Source organism: Triturus cristatus, chromosome 1_2 (genome assembly GCF_964204655.1).
Source record: "Triturus cristatus chromosome 1_2, aTriCri1.1, whole genome shotgun sequence".
Classification (NCBI taxonomy): Eukaryota; Metazoa; Chordata; class Amphibia; order Caudata; family Salamandridae; genus Triturus; species Triturus cristatus.
Genome location: NC_140580.1, coordinates 76682877 through 76707463, shown reverse-complemented (window position 1 = coordinate 76707463; position 24587 = coordinate 76682877). Strand labels below are relative to the sequence as shown.

Genomic DNA, 24587 nt, shown 5'->3' with positions numbered 1-24587 from the left:
GGGGGCAGTTTTGATGGGGAGGTGGATAGAGGGTAAGAAATTGCATTTATAACACTTTACCTACCTATTAAGGCTTCCATTCATATAATTATTCCACGATTACTTACACTTGTGTACATATATAACTCCTTCACTATTCTCCACTCATTTGATCACTTTGAACATAGGGCACTGTTGTGTAGTTATACAGGCCCCGGGTACACACTCACTTCCATTTTACATGCTCACATTTACAGTTGATATCTTTTTAGACGATGACTTTAAACACAAATTTGCTTCCGCGACCTCATGAGATAGAGTACTCAGAAATGGTTTCGCTTACAGTTACACTTCTGCGTAAGCACACTAGAAGGCCTTAGAGCATTCTGTACAAGGACTAAGTACACTGAGCAAAATGTTGTTGGTTGTTGTTTTTCGTTCGGCCAGGACTCAAGCGCAGAACGAATGAGTGCAGTTTATTATATAAACGACAATACTCCCCTGTATAGGCAGAGGAGCATCTGGATTGTCGAAGGTCGCCCCATGCCTAAATTCTAGCACAGCTGGATTCCAACACCATCCTGAAGAGGATGGTGGCCTTTTCTACACCAAAGCATGTTGCAAAATGACACACGCCTGCAGGTAAATTTGGAGTTAGACCACTGAGTTATTCTGGCAGAGCCACACACCCTATGCTTTATAGGTTAGGAGTGCAATTATATGTATGGATATAATCTAATGCAATGGCACAATGGTTGAATTATTCATTCTGTTCACCATTTTTGTAATGCTTGTAACACTGCTTTGCTCCAGTATATTAATCATTACAGCGAACATATTTTACATAACAGTAAAATTCCTTCAATAAATGTTTGAAATGCCAATTTGTGTCCTTCTTGTGTCTCCCTAAGTTACTAACAAAAGGGTAGAATCTGTTTTTATGATATCCTTAAGGAAATTGGGGTTGTCAAGTTCTGAGTTTGCAGACACCATCAGGTGCCCTGTCGGGTTAGGGGGTCAGATGGAGCACTGTGAGCTAGCCAGGAAGTAAGTCAACATATTCTGATGGTATGAGTCGACTCAATTTCACAGTTCTGAAGCTTATGCTGCCTATACACACATTATTGCTGAGATAGTAGGAGCCATATGACAGCACATTTAACTCGAATTATTATTTGCAATTAAAAAAACATTTCAAATTAATAGTTGGCAGCTTCAAAACATGAATTGTTTGCAGATTAATTCTGCTGTACTAAACCATGAGTTTCACTGAATGAGTTCTGAGGGAACCGCAGTGATTTACTAGAGCTAATTGACCCAGATTCCAATTAGGTGTTTTGGGTTGTCCTACTTGGCATATATGTGATCCATGTTAAAGGCATAAGATCATTATGTAGGTATGCATACTTAAAGTTAAGTTGGTCCACATTTTATTTTGTTTTCTAAATAGGACAAAATAAACTTACTCCACTCTCATAGTGCTCTTCTCACTCTGGCTTCTTTGGGACTCCTGGGCCTGTTCTCCAATCCTCAGGTGATTCATGTCACCACACAGGCTGTGCAGAAAGGGAAGCAGGTTGTGGCTCGACAGGTCTGAATCTTTCCCCGCTGGCCTTTGTATAAAAGAGGAAACAATTTCCTTGAAATCATCTCTTGGAGGGAGAGAATCTCTATGAATCAGAGTCTTCGTACTAGGGTCAGATGCGCTAGACACAGTCCCAGAATCTTGATACAACTGGCTCCCGGTAACACCTGATTTACAAGCAAAGGATCGATGGGACGACCCAAAGTCAGAAGGAATTTTAAATCCATCCACTTGGCGCTGACCTCCTGGTGCAGGCATATCTGGTTTTCTGAGAAAACGCAGGAGTTGCTCTCCAAAGGGAAAGTGGTTCTGGTGAGAAGCAAAAGAAATGTATGAATACAATCTGAAAAATAACAGATTATGAAAGCAGAACGCTGAGCACAGCACATTACAACTGCTCATGAACACACTTACAGAAAATACCACACACAAGGGTTTTATTTTCAGATGGCCATTCACCAACACCATTACATTTTTATCAAAAAATATCAAACCTTTCCATGCTGTCTAATTCAGGATGACTTTATAGACAGTCATGAAAATTACATTCATAAAGTGCACTCTCCACTACCATGCAAGAACTGATGCAGTTTCCCTCATGACAGAAAGGAGGAAAGCATTCGGATAGCCCATAAGACTTCTGCACCTGATGTATGTCTTCCCTTATCTTCATAATTAAGAATCCCTTGCTGTAGAGGTACTGTAGTCAGGGTAATCTAGATACACACTAAAAATTACCTGTGCTCACAGTCTGTAAGCTTGCCACAAAGAGGATGTGTGCAAAGTATTTGAGCCAGCCACAGCCACACACAGACCCCCCCCCCCCCCCCCGCCCCCCCAAAAAAAGATTCCACACAGGTTTAGAAAAATAGAGAATATTTATTGGAGTAAAATAAGACCAAAACGACAAAATTCCAATCTGCAAAAACACTGCTTAGAAGTCACTAGCGATCAAAAGGTTACTTAAGGTTGCAAGAGACTGGTGCCAATTCAAAGTTTAGGCTGACCGCGATAGACGGCAGGTTGCCTACAGGATCCACGAATTGCCCGTTAAGAAAGTACCTTGGATGATGTAACGCGTTGGTGCTGAGGGCATGATACGTTGATCTTTTCCACACAGTTGGGTCCCTCTGTTGACACGTTTCGCTGAAGTGAAGGCAATGCATAGTTGGCGAGCCACGCAGAGCGTTGTTGTTGGGCTGCGCAGGCTGTAGAACCACTGTCGAAGAGACTCTAAATCGAGGCCGAAGGGTGATACATCAGTTCCGACCGGCAGAGTGGTGACAATGTGTCAAATTTGTAGCAAAACAGCTTCAGAACCCACTTCTGAAGCTAATAACTTTGATAGGGGACTTCAGGCAAGGGTATGACTTCCAGAAGGCTGAGTTCAGCAGCGCCAGCAGAATTTTAGGAAGTCCTTTGTGTTGCTAAGACTTCAGAAAACAGGAGGCAAGCCTGCAAACCCTTGTAGATCACTTGGAGGAAAGAGTGAGGGTCCAGCTTTCCTTCAGCAGAATCAGGGAGCATTAGGGCAACAAGCAGAAAAGAAGTCCTTCCAGAAAAGCAGTCCAGTTAAGTTCTTTAAGCAGCAAAACAGTCCTTCTGACAGAGGTTCAGTTCAAGATCCAGAAGTGTCTGATTTTCGGGGGTCAGAGACCCAGTACTTATACCCAAAAGTTCCTCTGATGTAGGGGGTGACTTCATAGCAATTCTCTGATGTGCACAAAGATCCCTTTCAACCCAGCCCTGTCTGCCAGGCTATCTGTGGGGGGAGGGGGGAGGGAGAGTGTGTAAATCAGTGCTTTGTGTGTGGACAGGTCACTATCTAATGAAGTGCAAGTGTCAGCCAGTCCCATTCATCCCTTCCCAGGAAGCCTGGTCAGGGATGCAGAGGAGTGCTCATAATGCAGATGAGCCTCACCTTCCTGTGTTTGTGGCTGTCTAAAGGGAAAGCACAAAGTTTAGCTGTCCCCCAACCCAGATGTGTATTGGAGACAGGCTATAACAAGCAGTAAGGAAAGATAAATATCCATTTTCTAAAAGTGGCATTTCTAAAACCATAATGTTAAATCCAACTTGACCAGTGAGGAGGATTTATCATTCAATTCCAGACATATGAAACAGGAAAAAGCTACTTCTCTCTGATCAGGAATGACAGCTTTAAAAAGTGTATTAAGAAATTCCCAATGCTGGCCTATGAGAGGAGTAGGCCTCACAGTAGTGAAAAATTAATTAGGATGTTTGTCACTACCAGGACATGCAAAACATACAAGCACATGTCCTACCTTTTACTTACATGGCACTCTGCCCTTAGGTTTACTTGAGGCCTACCTTAAGGCTGACATATGCAATACAAGGAAAGTTTAAGGCTCGGCAAGTAGTTTTAAATGCCAAGTCGAAGTGGCAGTGAAACAATGAACACACAGGTGATGCAGTGGCAAGCCTGAGACAGGTTTTAAAGGTTACTTCTGTTGGTGGCACAATCAGTGCTGCAGCCCACTAGTAGCTTTAGAAGTACAGGCACTGGGTATATAGTATACCACTTTATAAGGGACTTAACAGTACATGAAATATGCCAATCAGGTAGACACCAATATTATCATGTTTAGGGGAGATGCACATGCAATTTTACAATGGTTAGTAGTGGTAAAGTTCTCAAAGTCCTAAGGCCAACAAAAAGAATCATCAAAACGTGGAGGCAAAAGGCAAGGAGTAGAGGGGTAGACCACCCCAAGGATGACAGGTCTAACACTCTGTTAGTTGAATTCATTAGGATAAAGGAGGGATAGAGGAGGGAAGAGTCTAGAATGGGTTATTAGGGAGAGCATTGTATTACAATGAGGTTTGGGATACGTCGGAGAGTGGAGGTATATTGAAAAAGGTATAGGAGAGAGATCAGTGAACTGGAGGGAGTTGAATGTTTTATTTCTACAGTAGGAGTAAAGTAATAAAGATACATAACTACATAGAAAGCCATACCTGCATAAGAAAAATAATAAAGAGATATACAATTGCATTATATAAAATCCCATATGTACATGTATGGGTAAACAGTTAGAAACACAGACTTTCAAGTGTTGCTGTACATAAAGCTAATTTCGTTATGTATTTTTATTAATATATTTATGTATTTTTCTTTTTAATTATTTTATATTTACCCAAATATTTCAATAGTGAAGCACTTAGTTACAATTGTTACGATCATATTTACACATTGTGATAAATTAAAATAAAACAGCGACCCATTAGCATTTAATCAATTAACTTGTATAGCTCATCATGCATTGCGAACGATACAATATAACAGATACACATAAGCATGTAATTAAACAAATTAGATGTAAACTATGTAGTGACCTATGTACATGTTAAGTATAAACTAAATATATATATACACATATACATACATACATGCATACACACACACACTCCTGAAATTCCCCCGCCTTTCTTTGTGAAGCTTCCCGACGAAGGTCACGGCGAAAGTCACGGCACCACAGCAAGGTACTGGTTTAATTGTGATTTATTTCCACACCATTGTGCAAAGTGAGCAAAGATAGGACGGCCTACGTGTTTCGGCTCCACTATATATAATTCTTTTAACCATAAGCAATAAATACATTTGTTAAGCAGACAAGTAAGAATATCTATACATTTTTAAACCATAAATAGTATTTATATTTGTACAAAGCAATGCACATATCTAAATACATGCATATCATCAAATTATACATGTTTACATACACAGGCATATGCTGTACATTTGTGTTTTGAGTGTGGTGGTCATGTAGGAAAGAGCCAACTCTTGAACAGTCTTCTGACTATAAGATAGTTATCTGTGGATCTTATGTTTGGGGGAAGTGAATTCCATAGTTTGGCTGATCCAACAGGGAAAGATGAACCACCCATGTTTTTTTTTTTCGAATGCTGGGGTTTGGAGGCGAGCTGACCTTCTGGAGCAAAGCTTCCTTTGTTGTATGTATTTGGTGATTTTATTCCGGATTAAATGTGGTCTTGTTTCTTGTATTGCTAGGTGGGTGATACAAAGCAGCTTGAAGGTGGATCTTCTGGCAACCAATAACCAATGTAGGGCCCTCAAGGTAGTCTAGATGTGGGCTTGTGGTTTTACATGTAGGAGTAATCTGACAGCAGAGTTCTGAATTCATCGCAGCATTTTCATAGTCAATAAAGATGATCAGTGATAGAGGCCATTAGCATAATCAAGTTTAGACAATACAAGAGAAATAGTTGATTGATCTTTGTGTGGAAATCCTAGGTGGGGTGAGATGCACTGCAGAGTTTTCATAGTGATGAAGATCGTTCTTGCTAATTTATACACTTAGGCATTCAGTGATAGCTTGGAGTCTATGATAATTCCACGGTTTTTTACTTCCGTGGATACTTTAGGAGGGGGTCCCAAATCGTGAGGCCAGGATCAGAGTGGGTTATAATGTTTTTATATACCACATGTATTTCAGTCTTTGATGCATTCAATTTCAGATGGCTCCATGTCACCCACTGATCAATGGCTTGGAGGTAACTGAAGATTATGGAGTTTCAAATGTCTTTGGGGCTTTCCAGTTTAAGAAGTATTTATGTGTCATCTTCGTAGCTGTAGCATGTGAGCTGAGATTCACTGATCATGCTGGCAATGAAACTTCATGTAGATGTTGGCAAGCATGGGTGGATGACAGACCCCTTATTTTGTGAAGTATTGTTTGAATGAGAAAGGGGAATTATGGATGACATTTATTCTGTTTTGAAGAGAGGATGCGATCCAGTCTACAGCAGGCCCCTCTATGCTGGATTCGTAGAGTCTTAGGATTAGAGTGTCATGATTAACTGTGTCAAAGGCAGCTGCAAGGTCCAACAGAAGTAGAGCAGCAACCCCGTTACAGTTTACTGCGTTTTTAAAGTCATCCCAGAGAGCGGTGAGGGAAGATTCTGTGCCTCTTCCAGTACGGAATCCTGTTTGGAAGTCAGAAATATGTAATTATCTTCAATGAATTATGACCTCTGAGAGAATACTGCTCTTTCTATCAGTTTACCGAGGAAAGGTCCATTTGTAAGCGGTCTTTAGTTGTTTGGGTCACATGGGTCCAGGTTTTTTTTTTTTTTTTAATAATGGGCATATGTATGCTGTTGGACTTGGCCCTTTTTGCAGGGTTATCCCCACACATTTTGCTTCTTCCTCCTATTTTTTCCTGACCAGTTGTTGTTGGCTTTAGGACTCTGGGCACTTTACCACAGCTAATCAATGCTAAAGTGCATATGCTCTCTGTGTAAATTGTGAACATGATTGGTTATCCATGATTGGCATATTTTGATTTACTGGCGAGTCCCTAGTAAAGTGCACTGAATGTGCCAGGGCCTGGAAATCAAATGCTACTAGTGGGCCTGCAGCACTGATTGTGCCACCCACATGAGTAGCCCTGAAAAGGTATCTCAGACCTGCCACTGCAGTGTCTGCGTGCAGTTTTGAATGTTAACCTGGTAAGTTTAACATTCATAGCAATGTAAACATGGTAAGTGCACCTACTTTCCAGGCCCTAACCTTCCCTTTCCCTACACGCAAGACACCCCTATGGGAGGCTCAAGGTACCCCCATGGGCAGGGTGCATTGTATGTGAAAGATAGGACATGTACTGATGTGTGTGACATGTCCTGATAGTGAAATACTGCCAACTTCGTTTTTCACTATTGAAATGCTATTTTGCCCTATAGGATAGAAGGGAAATACTTTGTAACATCTAAGAAGTATAAATTCCCATTGGGACAAGATAGAAAAATAAAGTTTAGGTTCTCTGAACTCTTAACGCATCTTTGAGTAAATTCTGTGTTTGAAAATGACACTTTTAGAAAGTAGGCATTTTCTTGTTTAACCATTCTGTGTCCCTCTGCCCGTTTGTGTATTGTCTTGTTTTGGGGTGACAGGGGCTGGGACTGTGCATTTACTTTAGACAGCCACAGGGGGGTTGAGGTGTGCCTGGCTGTTCCTGGATGACTCAGAGATGAGCTGAATGAGGCTTGGCTGCATTTAGAGTAGTGGGAGGAGATTCCCTTGACCAGAATAGGGCTGTCTCCCTTGCAAAATGCTGTCTCCACCCCCTGTGGTCATACTGCCCCACTGAGGACAGAACTGGTTTTGGACTGGGCTCTGAGACCCTTTCACAAAGAGAACTGAAACAAAATGGGGTAGTAGTAGACCATAAACCCCAGAACGTTCGATCACTTCTGGACTCAAGAGGAACCTGTGCCAAGGAGAAGAGCTGAAGAACTGTGAGGAGGAGTACTGCCCCTTTGCTGTGTGCGGTGTGGGGGTTGGCCTGCAGTTGCTGTTTCTGCCAAGGAAAGGACAAAGCCTGGAACTTTGTGGTGAACCTGCTTGAAGAGGATCTCCAAGGGCCTGTGTGTGCTGGTCTCCGGTTCTAAAGTCTCAGGGACACAAAGACCCCAACCACAGCTCTCCTGAACTCTGTTGCTGTGAGTTCTGCCATGCCAGGAGGGGCCTGTTTGAGTTCTGGGCCTCTGGAGGTTGTTCCTGCTGTTTGGAGCTGGAAGAAAAGAGCTGAAGAAATTCACACATCGCTCTTCTTGAGGCTGTTTTTCCGACTCAGCACCGCTGTGCGAGAAGAATCTCCATGCTTCGCTGCTGTCAAACCAACGAAGTGCCTGACACCACTACAAGAACTGACGCACCAAGGGATTGCAGCTGAAAAAACTGCCGCAGCGCCAGTCGACACCACCGCATCGATCGCCCAAGCATCCCGGATTTCCACGCATCGTACCGGTGTGGCACGTTTTCCCGACACATCATCCAGGGACTAGAACAGTCTTGGAGTGGACGCATCACTTCTCCCTACAGACCGGATTTGAAGCATCACTTCTCCTGTGTGCAGCAAAACTGTTGCATCGTCTGCCCATGGTCTCAGGAACTGATGCATCAATTGTTTCTGTACGCTTCCCATCTCTGCTGCTGTTTGGCCGTGTGAATTTTTACAGTACTTTGTGAGAAATCACGCATCCATAGTTTTCTACGGACCCAGTTGCTTGAAACCTTTTTATAGTCCTATTCTTATTACATGTATGTTGGATTCTTTTTTAGTTTTGGTCTTGTTAAAGTTTAGATAGAAACTTTATTTTTCTAAACTGGTGTGGTGTCCATTTGTGGGGTTATCACTATTACTGTGTGTTTTGAGTACAAATACTTTACACATTGCCTTTAGGAGAAGTCTGTCTGCTCGTGCCAAGCTACCCAGGGGGTATCTTAAGTGTGTATCCCCCTTACCAGGACTAGAAGCAAGGGTCCCTATTTGGACAAAGGTACCTACCTCTGCCAACTAGAGACCCCCATTTCCAACATATGCCTTTAAGCCTTTTTGAAAGACCCTTGTAGTTAAAAAAATATTGGTGACTGTTCTGACTGGTGTTTCAGCAGAGGTAGATAAAAGAATGTTCTTGAATATTTGTGGTGGACAAGAGTCAGCAGGGCAGCCGGCTCGCCAGCTTGCTTTCACAAGATCCATAAGGAATATGCTACTTACCAGTATGCATCTGTTCTTGGCATGTAGAGCTGCAGATCCATACACTGTGCATATATCGCCATCTGGTGTTGGGCCCGGATGTTTGCAGTTTGTTTTTGTTCTTGGACAGTCTTTGGAAGTCACGAGTTCGGTGACTCCTCCTTCGGTCCGTACTGCGCATGGGCTTCGGCTCCATCCTCAGATTGTTTTTCGCCAGCAGGGAAAGATGGAGCGTAGTGATAACAGTAAAGAAACCCATGTGTGTTATATCTAAATAAGATAGACTGAAACGGATACAGGTAGCCGGGTGGGCGTGTATAGATCTGCAGCTCTACATGCCAAGAACAGATGCATACTGGTAAGTAGCATATTCCGTTCGAGGCATATGAGCTGCAGATTATACACTGTGCATAGATTATATAGCAGTACCCAACCCTAGCGGCGACCACCGGTATCCGTTGCAGTGGTTTGAAACAATGTTTTTAGTACAGCCTGGCCACACTAGCTTGTTGTTTGGTTTGCACATCTACACAGTAATGTTTTGTGAAAGTGTGCGGTGTTGACCATGTGGCTGCTTTGCAGATGTCATCTAAGGGTATGTTCCCTAGAAAAGCCATGGAAGCCCCTATCTTTCTTGTAGAGTGGGCTTTAGGTGGAACAGATAATGTTCTTTTTGCTTTGTGGTAGCAAATTTGTATGCATTTTACAATCCACCTAGCTATCCCTGATTTTGAGATGGGGTTGCCTTTATGAGGTGGGGAGAACGAGACAAACAACTGTTTAGTCTTTCTGAAAGATTGCGTTCTTTGTATATAATAAAGCAAGGCCCTTTTTACATCAAGTGTATGTAGAGCTCTTTCTGCAACAGATTGAGGTTGCGAGAAAAAGACCGGTAATTCCACCGACTGATTGAGATGAAAGGGGGAAATGACTTTGGGCAGAAATTTTGGATTTGTGCGAAGTATAACCTTGTTCTGATGCATCTGTAGAAAAGGTTCTTGTATAGTGAACACTTGTATTTCACTAAACCTTCTAAGGGAAGTGATAGCTACCAGAAAGGCTGTTTTCCATGTAAGGAACTGTAGCTCACATTTATGCAGTGGTTTGAAAGGCGGTCCCATCAGCCTTGTAAGAACTATATTTAGATTCCATACAGGTGAGGGTGGTACTCTGGGTGGGATTACTCTTTTAAGGCCTTCCATGAAAGCTTTAATGGCAGGTACTCTGAAAAGTGATAAATGCTGCCTGTTTTGCAGGTAGGCCGCAATTGCTGCGAGGTGTAACCGGATGGATGTGTATGCTAGGTTACACCTTTGTAGATGGAGCAGGTAACATATGATGTGCTGTATGGATACATCTAAAGGGTTGATTGTGTTGTTACGGCAGTAGATAACAAATCTTTTCCACTTTGCAGCATACCATGCTCGAGTGGTAGGGCGTCTGGCCTCCCTGATAATGTTCATGCAATCAGGAGGAAGGTTAAGGTATCCAAATTCTAAGATTTCAGGAGCCAGATCGCAAGGTTGAGCTGAGCTGGGTCCGGGTGCCTGATTTCTCCATGGTTCTGAGTTAGGAGGCATGGAGACAGGTGTAATTTTTGGTGTGGTGCCACTGAGAGTTGTAGTAGTGTGGTGTACCACGGCTGCCTGGCCCATGATGGAGCTACTAGAATGAGTGTGAGGGAGTGCTGCTGTAGTTTCCTTACCACTAATGGAATTAGTGGGAGAGGCGGAAAGGCGTATGCAAATTTGCCTGACCAGTTCATCCATATCGCATTGCTTTTGGACAATGGGTGTGGGTATCTGGCGGCGAAGCTTGGGCATTTTTTGTTTTCGTGGGTGGCGAAGAGGTCTATTTGAGGGTGCCCCCACTTGCAAAAGAATGGGTGAAGAACTTGTGGATGAAGTTCCCATTCGTGCATTTGTTGCGTCTGTCTGCTGAGCAGATCTGCCATGGTGTTTTGTATCCCTGGGACATGTTGGGCCAGGAGAAAGATTTGTTGCGGGATTGCCCATCTTCATATGCTCTGTGCTAGTTGAGAGAGCTGTGGAGAGTGTGTCCCCCCCTGTTTTTGAATGTAGTACATTGCAGTCATATTGTCTGTGCGAATGAGGACTGCTTTGGCTGAAATTTTCCTTTGAAATGATTTCAGGGCTAGAAAGATTGCCAATAACTCCAGATGGTTTATGTGGAGTAATTTTTGTTGTGGTGTCCATACACCTTGCACTGTGAGGTGTAACAGATGAGCTCCCCAGCCGGAGGGCGATGCGTCCGTTGTTAGGATTACCTGTGGGACCGGGTCCAGGAACGGTCGACCTTTGGAAAGGTTTGTGGTGTTCCACCACTGCAGAGAGCGATGGGTGCGACCGTCTACCAACACCAGATCCGTCAGTTGCCCCTGGGCCTGGTTCCACTGGCGTGCTAGGCACTCTTGGAGTGGACGCATCTGGAGTCTTGCATGAGGCACTATGAAAATGCAAGAAGCCATCATCCGTATTAGCTTCATAAACACTCTTGCTGGGAGAGAGTGTTGAAGAATGAATCTTTGACGCAAGGCTTGTATGCTTGCGATTCTGGCTGGATTGGGGTAGGCTATAGCTTTTGAGGTGTCTATAGTAGCACCGAGGTATTGCTTTGTGTGAGACGGTATCAGCTGGGACTTTTGGTGGTTCACCGTGAAACCTAGCTGGTGAAGCAGCTGGATTGTAGTGGCGGTATGTTGCACACATTGGTTGTAGGACGTGGCTTTTATTAGCCAGTCGTCCAGATAGGGGAAGACGTGAATATGCTGTCTTCTGAGGTGTGCAGCCACCACTGCTAGGCATTTGGTGAATACCCTTGGTGCTGTTGTGACCCCGAAGGGGAGAACCTCGAACTGATAATGTTGGCCGTCCACTACAAATCTGAGGTACTTTCTGTGAGAAGGGTGTATTGGAATATGAAAGTATGCGTCTTTCAAATCCAGTGTGGTGAAAAGATCGTTCTGACAGAGGAGTGGAAGAACTTGTTGGAGAGTTACCATGTGAAAATGGTCTGAATGAATGTATGTATGTATTTAGAGGACGGAGATCTAGAATGGGTCGTAGAGTCTCGTCTCTTTTTGGTATTAGAAAGTAGAGGGAGTAGACCCCTAAATTTTGTTGATTGATGGGGACTTGCTCTATAGCCTGTTTGTGCAGGAGGGTGGAATATTTGGGGGGGTGGATGTTAATTCGAGACAATACCCTGAACGAATAATTTGGTTCACCCACTTGTCTGATGTGATGGTCTCCTAGACGTGAAAGAAGTTTTGTAGTCTGCCCCCGACCGGAGTGGAATGGTCTGGGGGGAGCGGGGGAAAGTCATTGGGTGGGCGGTGGGGCAGAGCGGGCGGTGTTGGTTTTGCCTCTGCCCTTATTATTGTTTCCTCTATATCCACCTCTTTGATAACCCTTCGTGAAGGTAGACTGAGGAGGGGACTTGTAGGATGTGGAGGCGCTATCGGAGGAGTAGCCACTACCAGTGCCTCGAAAGGAGGAGCGGCGAAAAGAGCGCCTAGGAGTGTGGGACTGTAGTGCTCCCTTAGACTTCGCCGTATCTGTATCTTTTTTCGAGGGCTTCGTCTACTTTTGGGCCAAATAAGTGTTGCTGGTCAAAAGGGTGGTTTAATATAGAGGCCTGTACCTCTGGCTTAAAACCTGAAATTCTGAGCCAGGCGTGGCGGCGAAGTAGAACACTGGTGTTTATGGCCCTGGAAGCTGTGTCTGCTGCGTCCAGTGCACATTTTATAGAGGTGTTGGTGATGGTTTTTCCCTCTTGGATTAGTTCATGAGCCCTATTTTTATATTTTTCTGGGAGATGTTGCATGATAGTCTCCAGCTCATCATAGTGCGCTCTGTCGTACCTTGCCAACAGCGCTTGTGTGTTGGCTATACGCCATATATTGGCAGCTTGTGAGGCAGTGCGTTACCCTGACGCGTCTAGGAGCTTGGACTCCTTATCAGGTGGTGGAGCCTCCCCTGATGACTGAGAATTGGATCGCTTCCTAGCTGTGGATATCACTAGTGAATCCAAGGGTGCAGGTCCTTTAATATAGGCAGGATCTGTAGGGGCGGCCTTATATTTCTTTTCTATTCGGGGGTTTAAAACCCTAGCCCTGACTGGGTCTTTAAAAACATCTGTTGCATGTTTGATGACCCCTTTAAGCATGGGTAGTATGGCAGTAGATTGATCTGCTATGTCAAAGGTGTCAAGTAGGAAGTCTTCCTCAACTGGATCAGCGTGTAACTCCACCCCATGATAATGTGCCGCCCGTTGTAACAAGTGGTGGAACCCTAAGGAGTCCTCTGGTGGGGATGGCCTGGATGGATAAAGATCATCCTGAGGTGCATCTGGGACATCTGGGTTGTGGTAATCATCCCATGGGTCTGGGGATCCAGGAGGGGTAGGGTCTTGTGGGGCATCTGTTGGATAATAGTATGGGTCCCCTTGGTCATCATGGTCTGGAGACGGGGTTGGAGAGCGATGAGGCAAGGGTGGAGAAGGTGGAGGGGGCAGAGGTGGAGGAGGTGGGGGAAGGTACTCTGAAAGGGGATGTAGCACAGTCCTTCCTCTTTGGAGGTGGAGGTGGAGCTGGTTTGTCCAAATGTCTTTTCTTTGAAGACAAAATCAAGTGTCCAGTCTTTGGATCCTTTGTTAAGGTCTTTTGTAAAGGATCTGGTTTGAATAGTTCCTCCGGCACCGATTGATCTGTTGGCGCCGATGTTTTCGGGGCAGACGGCTTTTTGGGTTTATCAGTGCAGTGCTTCTTTGGGGCCTCCGATTTTTTGTTCGGTGCCAAGACAAGTTTCGGCACGGGAGTATCGGCGCCGAGGGATTTATGTTTGGTTGGCGCCGAGGGGCCAGGTTTCGACACCGATGGCTTCGGTACAGAGCTTGGTGTGGGGGTCGAAGTCTTCTTCGGTGCCGAAGGGTGTTTTTCGGCACCGCTGGTAGGCTGGCTCGAGCCCGAGCCGCCGGAAGGCTTATGATGCTTTTTCACCGGGCCCGAAGGTGGGGTGATGGAAGCGGTTTGTTTGGTTTTGCCTAGGCTCGGAGGCTAAGGCGTAACCAAAGCCTTTTTGGGTGTGGGCGCGGGAGAGGGAGGGGGTAGAGTACTCAAGACCCTCTGCACCGGTGTGATCTCCTCCACGTCGGAGTCGTCGGCCTCGGAAGCACTGACGAGGTCGTCTTCCTGTTCGGTGTGCTGCTGCCCCGGAGCTTCGACGTCGTCCCCGAAGATGTCAGGTGGAGCCGAGGTCGAGGAGTGCTCCATGCTGCATCGAGCTTTTCGGTCTCTAATAGTCTTTTTCGATCGAAAAGACTTGCAGGCGGGACAGTCTAGGGCCTCGTGTTCGGGAGAGAGGCAGAGGTTGCACACCTGATGTAAATCGGTGTGGGGAAACTTAGACCCACATTTAGGGCACTTCTTAAAGGGAGTACTTTCCATCGGCCGAGACCGGAGTCGAGATAGGCCCGAGGGCTGCCGCCGATGCCTGGAATCGAAGAAGTGCCGACGAGAGAGATGAAGAAGATGATTTTGGTCTGAAGAATCTCGATTAACGAGGATTTTTCGTCGAAGGTCGAACTGGAAAAGTTCGGAACCGGAGCACGAAGTATTACATCCGAGCCCGATGGCGGAAAAAAAACAATCTGAGGATGGAGCCGAAGCCCATGCGCATTACGGACCGAAGGAGGAGTCACCTAACTCGTGACTTCCAAAGACTGTCCAAGAACAAAAACAAACTGCAAACATCCGGGCCCAACACCAGATGGCGATATATGCACAGTGTATAATCTGCAGCTCATATGCCTCGAACATACACTTTCTGATAATGGTTTGAGGAAAGTAGAGGCTGGGTTAGCCTACTATTGGAGGGGGTTTTAGAAATGGGTTGGTACTGGTGTTTTAATGATGCATGGGCTTGCGGTTTATCCATTATCTCTTTTGTCACTAAAATAAATACCTGTAGCTATGATGGGTTTACCGGAGAATACCCCACCACAGTGCTGATTAGGAAGCACACTACATGGGTGGAAGATGCCAGTGAAAAATGAAAAAGAAAGACATTATCATTATGCAAACCTCAGTTGTTGATTTTGCCTGGGAAAGGACATAACACGGTCATGTTAACAGCATTTGTAAGGCGCTTTACTACCAATGGAACCAAGGCCCTATTCAGAATGCAAGCAGGAGGAAACTGGTTAGCATACCTTAAAGGGGATCAAGTGGTTTGCTGTAAAGCCAGGTTTAAAGAGGACACAAACTGGAAGTTTTAGAATGTAAATTTGGGGAAAGGAAGTTCCAGGGTTTATCTCCATTGATATGAAACCAGCGTACCCAATCTCCATTGGCAAAATCGAAGGAGAACCCCAAGGTTAGCAGAATATTTCAAGCTTCTTTTAAGTATATGTATTCTCGAATAGCTTTTGAATAAAGTTTGGAACTCCGGCTCGAGATTTAAACACAATCCATAGAATTTTAAAACATATTTGTTGTCTTACAGGGAGCCAGTGGAGCTTGTGATGGATAGGTGTTACATAAGCAAATCGCAGAGCAGAGGTTACCAACCATTTTATCATATCCGGAATAATCTAAAGTGCCTTCAGCAAGGACATAGAAAGCTACAATTAAAGAGCATTGGCATAGCCTAAGTGTAAGAAATTGGGTTATCAGCTGTGAGGCCTGTGAAAACAATAGAGCCTCAATTTTCTCCTTACTGGGAACTTAGCACCACATTGTAGCACTTGACTCTTTCAGGGTAGCAAAGCAGAGCAGTCTGAGGCATAGGCAGGGGAGGTGGTGTGCACTGGTAACTGCCATTGCAGGCATGCAATAATAACCCTCAATAAATGATAGTCTAGTTAGTGCTTTTTCTTTGAAAAATGAGAAGTACATTTATTATACACACACACTCTACTAAAAACTACACATTATTTCACAAATATATACCAAGCAGATATAATTAATTTTGCTGACAGTGAGAACTCACATTTGACCCCTAGTGGGTCCTGGTCCCAAATCACAGTATCTCACTTATACCAGACAGATGTGGTTAGCATTTAGATAAAGCAGGCCTAATGGTTTTGTCAAGGGTACACTACATTTTACCATAAGACAAGCCTACTGGCTTTGTAAAGGGGTCAATACATTGTAATAAAAGGCAAACCCGTCTGCTTTGTCAAGAGGGCACTACATATATTAAGACCAATAGTCGAAAACTAAAAGGTCACCATGATAATCACTGAAATCAATAACCATGTTTTAATGAAATCATTATTCTCAATAGAGTGTTGCAATGTATAGCAAAAAACAATGTCAGAAATATATTTTGGATAAAGCATTAGAAATCGGCATAACATGTCCAAGTCTTTCATTGACATATTTAAGACATATACAATGCAGCCATAAAAGCAACCGCTACAGGTCCCTGCGCTCCCAAGCTGTATACCAGCAATTAAATATGAATCATGCATCTTGGGACATGGAAGACGTAGGGTTAGAGTAGGAGCTAGAGGGTTTGAGTTTTAAAACCAACCGGGGGACCTTCCTGCAGTCCCCAAACACTTCTTTAACACCATTGGGGGTGTCACTGCCCTTCCTTGGGGCATACCGAGGAAGAAAGTTATATGTAAAATAAAACCACAGGGCAAAAATTGATTTGTGGCTCTAGCTGCTTAGTTCTGTAGCCCGGCCTCGCTGCATGTGTTTCTTTTTTCTTTTTCTTCTTTTAGAGCCCCATCCCACACGGGGAACTCCCACCTGTAAAAACTCAATGGGGGCTCTGGGGGCAGCCCCAACGCACCTGCGACCAAAGCCGGCTCTCCAGATGCCATCTACCTCAGGTGCGGAAGCCGACAAGGATTACCTGTAGCACATGGCAAGACTTCCTCTGAAAGCTGCTCCTGCTTTGCAGGAATACTTTTATCTTGCTCCAGTGGCAGGGAGCAGTCTGCTTCATCGGTTCCACTGCGAGCGTCATGGATGCTGGGCAGCACGCACTGAGTGGTCTTCAGTCCGACGGCATGGAGTCCCCTGACAAAATAATAACAGCCAAGGCCTGGGGGAGGGAATTCACAGGCTGAAAACAGTCTGGGAAGGGGGTGCGATGCATGCCCCCTCTCAGTGACAGCCTGTTTGGAAGGGGGCACCCCTTTGTCTAACCCTGAAAATGGTTCTGGTCAGTTCGTTCCTTTCTCCTGGGTTTGGCTCCAGCATGGCTAGTTAAAGCAAAGTCAGGGTCAGGCCTTGTGTCAGATTACACCAAGTGTGCAGGAGGCAGGTTCCTTTGAAGTCTAATCAGGACAGGGCACAGCTTCTCCCCAGATTCCCAGCCATCCTTTCAGGAAGACCCACTCCCTTCTAAACACAGGTCCTTTTGTCTTCTGTCTGGGCTCAATACCCATTTACCAGTGGGAGAGTCATCACCAGCTCAGCTGCTGGCAGTGGCAGCTCCTGCACTAAGGCGGAGGAGCATCGCCCCACTGCTCGTTGATCAGTGGAAAATAAAAATAAAATGATAATAACAAGAGGCTATTATCATTTTATTTTCCTTCGCGACTCCAGGCGGGGCAGGGGTGGCTAGCCGCTGAGGGAGCAGGAGTGGTTTGTACTCCCTCCCTACATTCGCATGACGCTTTGACCGGCCCTCAAGGGCCGGCCAAACAGTCATGCGTAGTTGGTATGTTCTCCATTGGGCTGTGTTGCACTGCCCCGTGGAAAACATGCCAAGCCTCCACAGGCACTGCCTGAGCGGCCAAACAGGCCACTCAGACCAATCATGACGCTGCTCCTGAAGCGTCTTGATTGGCTGGCAGAGTCCGGAAGCCTGAGTGCTTCCGGTACAGGTTGCAGGCAGCAGCCAGGAAGAAGACAAGAAGAGAGAAGGGAGGTGTGCGGCAGAGGTGGCGTCAAAGCAGGTAAGTTTAATTTTTCTCATTCCCCCCCACCCACACCGACCCCACCCCCGTTTAGAGGCAGCCGCCACTGCCTACTGGCCACTCACAGACAGGCTCCTGAAACTCTAGGTAGGGAAATGCTAAGTTTGTAAAATTGTAAATTCAAAGATAATAATTTAAAACCCAAACTTACTATTATAGAGGTACAATTAAAATGATTGGAAGTATTTCTCTAGCTGCTACCAATCTGAATTTAGCAGTTCATAAATGTAACAATGTAGCTAATAATTCCTTACAGCAATAGCCATCCTTGCTACCAATAGTTTGTAGGAATATTTCAGTGTAAGGACGTGCTCAACATTAATATTCTACCTGTCCTACATTTCAATATCATGCACCCTGACTTTATGGGCAATAAGGACTACATATGGGTGACTTAATATTTAAGAGAAAGGTTTGGCATGTTAAAAGGGGTATTTTGACAGGTCGAATTTGCAGTTTACTTGTGTGCGGCCACTAGGCTGCTCACGACTGTAGTCTCTCACGCGCAGCCTGCACTGGTGCGCACAGGTGTGTGCTCATGTGTAACCAGCCCAGGGCATCTTACCTTAGCTGAGTTGCAAAAACTTTTCTTAAAAGGTGGGCACTGGTGATAAACACGCACAGTCCAATAATCATCTAATTATATGTGGCTAGTTAGACGCAGATAGTGGGACTCACTCACAATAAAGGTCTACAAACCAGATAATCCAAAGCAGAAAATAATGGCGAACTGATTGGGCGGAACCCATTTGCAACACTAGACGTGACTCTATAAACAAAGCGACTGTCAAGTAACTAATTTCAATGGTACATATTTCCTCAATATTGTAACTAACCCTGGGCGTAGTTCGCGAAGTAGCACTACGCGAAGCTACGCAAAGTGCACTTCGCGAGCTACGCTTAGCACTTCGCGAACTGCGTAGTACCCTGTTCGCACTGTGCAAGATGTCGTTTTCAATGATTGCACAGTGCGGACAAGCAACCGGCACTGTGCAATCATTGAAAACGGCATCTTGCACAGTGCGAGCTGTAGTTTTCTGCCGCTCGAGTAGATTTTTACTCGAACGGCAGCTTTCTCAACGCGGACTGGTAGTTTCTCATCGCGAGCGGTCGCGAGCATACGCGACCACTCGCAATGAGAAACCTGACCTCCTCGCGTTGAGAATCTCGCCGGGAGATTTATTTTCCGCGATCGCCAACCTGATGTTGCTGATCGCGAACGAGGAAAAAGTCTCGCCGGGATGTCATTTTGCTTGCTCGCGGTCGCCAACTTGACATTCAGGACCGCGAGCAAGCAAAAAATTACCGCAACACTACGCTACGCGTGTTCGCACTGTGCTACGTGCAATACGCGTAGTGCGAAGTAGCGCAAACTACGCAAGCGTAGCGTAGTGCTTTGCCTAGGCTTAATTGTAACATAGTGCATGCAGGAAGACCCACTGCAGAGGCGTAGGTTAATAGTAAAAGCAAATTATCAAACTTGATACCCTGACGTTTACATTTTTTAGCTGGTGGAGGTAGGGAGGCCAGTGGGTGTCTAACCAGAGGTAATTTCGCCCATTAACTATCAGGATCTCTTTCTTCTTTGCATTTAGTTTCGATTTGTTACTACTCATCCACTGCCAGATATAACGTATAGTCCGTTGAAATGCTTCGTGTGAGGATGGACTGCTATCTAAACTGTAAAAGATCTGCGCAACATCTGCATGCATGAATGCCCAAACACCCCACTCCATTAGAGTCTTAGCAAGTGGGATGATATAGATGTTAAACAAATGGGGAGAGATTTAGGATCAATGAGGTACACCCAAAACATCGAAGATTTACGAGATGTGAAGTGACCGAGATGGCCATTTTCATCTACACTTTAGACTTCCTCTGAGAGACATGTGCAGTCAATTACCCACACTGACTTCTCAAATAGTGGTGAGCAAATTCGGGGTTCTTAAAATTATTCACATAAGACGTGAATGGCTTGAGATATATTTTTGAGATTAGAGACGTTATATAATCCTCACTTCTTTTAGAACGATAAACAAAATAATTGGGGATGTTGTATTAAATCTATACAATGAAGAAATAAGTTAGTAAGTCTTCCACAGCCCACTATAGGGAAATATGAATGGAATGACTGCACAAACAAATATAATAATGTATCATGACCAAACTAGGACAATTATTGCTCATTAGAGAACAATAAACTTGATGATGTATAGGGTAGGACTTGCTCAATTGCCCCAATGAGATCATACTTATCAATATAAACTATCATGAAGCAATCAAAGTACTGTTCTTAATTTTTAATTTACATTGATCGATGGACTACAAATCATATAATACACTGCTTGAGATACACAAGTATATGGACAATGGGACTATAAGGAAATAAGAAGTAGAGATACACGTGGTTAACACCAATACAGGCGAAAACACATCTGAGTATTTTAACTCGGTCATGCTTTTTGTAACGAAATAAAGAATACCTTTTTCTAAAAGTTACCTAGAGTGCTGTCATTATGGTCAAAGGATGGAACTTTTTTGTAGCACAGATGGGCCTGGTTAAGCTAGAGGGTGGGCAAAGACCTGACTGACAAGAGTGAGTTGTAAAAAGTGAACTAATTGTGCATTAACATATTGACATACAAGAAAGTAGAACTTTACTGAGACAGTTCTTTTTTTGGTTTGGGTTAAATCAGTTCAGTACTTTTTGAAATATTTACGTTTAAAAAGTGCAAAATGGACTTTAAAGAGCTTACTGTTTTATTTATCTATGCTCTGTAAACTTGCAAGTCAATACTGTAGATCACATTTTCAAATATTCAGACATAGTGATTGGCTGGCCAAGGACTAAAAATATGTATTTGGCCATATTGAAACTCAAGTTTTTCCCTGCAAAAAAGACACATTACACTATGATGGACAGGCAAGCCCAAACATGGCGAACCCTGGTGCAATCCCGAAAAACAAAATGGCCTACTATGATGTCGGTTGGAAGCCAGTCGGAATGACCAGCTGGTTTCAATTCCTGAATCAAAATCAGCTGGCCGGAAATGAAACAGACAATGTCGGTCGTAAGGCCTCTGACCTTGCAACCGACATCATAATAGGCCCCAAAGTGTTCTTTCTGGATTGTGACTCGCTAGTTCGAGCAGACTTCAGAGCAAGCATCTTAGGTGCTGGATTTGACAGCCATTTCAGGCCTAACTTGCAGGTCACTTCTGACTCATGAGTTTCAGGCAGTGGAAAAAAACCACGCACAAGAAAAGCCAAACATTAACTTAAGCGACTAACTTATGCGTAGAAACAACTTTAAACATATCTATATATTTATGCATGCGCACACACACACACACAAATGCTCAGAGTCCTAAGGCCAACAAAAGTAATCAACAAAAAGGTGAGGCAAGCAGGCAAAAAGTTTGGGAAAGACCACCCTAAGGTTGTCAGGTTGAACACTTGGAAAACAAATGTGAGGTAGGGCAGTTCTGTTTAAAAAAAATATATAGGTAATAAGAATAGTTGGGGCAAAAATGCCAAACCCAATACCTACATTGGAAGGAGTTACACAGAAAACCGGCAAAGTGTACCTAAAAACAACATAGCTAATACTAACTTTTCTAAATCCAATGATTAGACAATCAGCTAATGACTTGTAATCACTATGTACTGTGGTACTATTGCGAAAACCCTCCCTATTTCGCTAAAAATAATGCAACAGATATCACCAAGTTTAAATACCTTAAAACGTATAAATTAGTTACACTACTTACCTGAATTACACAAAATAATCATGTGGGAATCTTGTTTTAGCTATCATAATTCCACAGGATTTACTTTAACGTTGCCTGTTAGCGCCCAATTATGTAATACCCCGGGGATTACGTGCCTTACCCAAAAGGATAGTGGTCTTAGACTCAAGTGGACGGCAAACGATATCCCCACCTTGACGTAGTTGCTGTTACTAGGTAACCTGACAATTACAGTAGATTGTTTGCTTAACTATAACTTGCGAGCTTCCAATATCTTAGAGGCTTTTTTAAGCTTAGGTTCTGCTGTAAAAACCATTCTACTCAAACGATCAAGACAGAGGGCCCAGGAAGCAGGGCTGGTTTAACAAAGAGTGTTGAATGACCAATCAAAGGCTCAGAGAATTGCTGAAATCTAGACTTCTGGATCAATCGAACATCTCAGTCGCAAGACTGAAATACAAATGGGCTATTAAGAGTATAAAACTCTAATTGAAGGAGGACAAATTGGAGGCCTAATAGCCACGTGTAAAGAGGAGGATACCAGGGGGTTCTGGGAGATTGTCAATGGCAAGCAGGCTTTTCTTCATCTATCTGATGGCATACGGTCTCATGTCAACCCAGAGAAATGAGTGTCTCACTTTAAGCAAATCTATTCTCTAACTCCTGTCCTTTCGATTGAGACTGATGAGGCACCCTCCCAGTTCCCCCTGGATACTTCCTTTTGAGTATTCAGAGGTTATTAGTGCAATTAGGGATAGCTCTGCTACTAAGGCCCCTGGGCCGATGGGGTCCCTATAGATTTGTTCATAGCCCCCCTTATAAGAAACTAGTTGCAGCTTGAACTCTTTTAGATTCACATACTATACATATCCCACCGTCCAGAGGTTGGAGTCAGAAGGTGCTACTTGTTTCTTTTCTTTCTTAGGGGTATGTGAGAAACCAGATTCATCTAGTTCAACCCCCTTTGTGTGTGTAGTCCTCAGATTATTTTTTCACCTTTGGGTTGTGATTTTGTTTGCCTGTTGCGTAAATATAATATCTGTATGTTTTATTGTGGTGAGAAAGCAGGGTCTCTTTTTACCTGTATACAAAAGGGACAATCGTGTTGTGTGGGCCATATATGCTGAAGAGTATGTGCATATACACATACACACATATATACACACATATATTGAATATGCTACTTACCAGTATGCATCTGTTCTTGGCATGTAGGGCTGCTGACATTCATATCTGTGCATAGATCGCCGCCTAGTGTTGGGTCCGGATGTTTGCACGTTGTTGTCCTGGAAGAGTCTTCGAAGTATCCTGAGATAGGTGACTCCTCCCCTGGACTACAGTGCGCATGGGCATCCTCTCCATCCTCAGATTGTTTTTCGCCATTGTGGCAGTGATGGAGTAGATACAGAAAGTGATGACCATGCTAAATAGTAATTCTGAGAGCTGCAGCTGCTACAGGCGCCGGGGAGGAGGGTGGGCAATATGAATGTCAGCAGCCCTACATGCCAAGAACAGATGCATACTGGTAAGTAGCATATTCAGTTCGAGGCATGTGGGCTGCTGAATTCATATCTGTGCATAGAATACATAGCAGTACCTCCTATTAGCGGCGGCTACCAGTGCCAGCTGCAGCGGTCTGAAAAAGAGTTTTGAGAACAGCCTGTCCTACAGCTGCCTGCTGTTTTGAGTGTACATCTACACAGTAGTGTTTGGTAAATGTATGTATAGTGGACCATGTGGCTGCTCTACATATTTCCTGTAAAGGAATGTTTCCCAGGAAAGCCATGGACGCCCCTAACTTACGTGTTGAGTGGGCTCGTGGGGGAATAGTTATTGTGCGTTTAGCCTTTTGATAGCAAATTTGAAAACATTTAACGATCCATCTGGCTATACCTGCTTTGGAAATGGCGTTGCCCTTGTGCTGTGGGGAAAAGGCAACGAAAAGTTGTTTTGTCTTCCTGAAGACCTTAGTTCTGTCTATATAGTACATGAGGGCTCTCTTTACATCTAGTGTATGGAGCATTCTCTCTGCTACATTCTGTGGATTTTGAAAGAAGACAGGCAGTTCAATAGTTTGATTTATGTGGAACTGCGATATTACTTTAGGCATGAATTTGGGGTTGGTACGTAGTACGACCCGGTTTGCGTGAACCTGTATGAATGGCTCTTGAATGGTTAGTGCCTGGAGTTCACTAACTCTTCTTAACGAAGTGATTGCCACTAGGAAAGCTACTTTCCAGGTGAGGAATTGAATCTCACATGAGTGGAGAGGTTCGAAGGGTGGACCCATCAGTCGGGTGAGGACCAAGTTGAGGTTCCACACCGGTGCTGGTGGGTGTCTTGGGGGAATTACTCGTTTAAGTCCCTCTAAGAAAGCTTTGATGGCAGGCACTCTGAATAAAGAGAGGTGCTGCCTGTTCTGGAGATAGGCTGCTATTGCGGTCAAATGGATACGTATTGAGGTGTATGCCAGATTGCATCAGTATAGGTGTAAGAGGTAACAGATTATATTTTGAATGGATGCGTCTAGCGGGTTAATGTCATTGTAGTTGCAATAAATGACAAACCTCTTCCATTTAGCTGCATAGCAAGCTCTGGTAGTGGGTCTCCTGGCCTCCTTAATGATCTCCATACAGTCAGGTGGCAGGTTTAGGTAGCCAAACTCTAGCACTTCAGGAGCCAGATTGCCAGGTTCAGCTGTTGCGGATCTGGGTGCTGAATTTCTCCATGGTTCTGCGTCAAAAGTGCGGGTTTGATCCGCAGCCTTTGATGCGGCACCACGGAAAGTTCCAG

At 44.3% G+C, this 24587-nt stretch overlaps 1 protein-coding gene across 1 annotated transcript in view; it reads right to left on the bottom strand.

Moving 5' to 3' along the window:
• The window catches only part of C1_2H10orf88 (chromosome 1_2 C10orf88 homolog), a 167633-nt gene that overhangs the window by 40816 nt on the left and 102230 nt on the right, over positions 1–24587 (bottom strand). The window contains exon 5 of the mRNA XM_085601854.1: positions 1446–1873. Coding sequence (XP_085457980.1) covers positions 1446–1873 — 428 coding nt within the window. The remainder of the gene's footprint in view (positions 1–1445; positions 1874–24587) is intronic.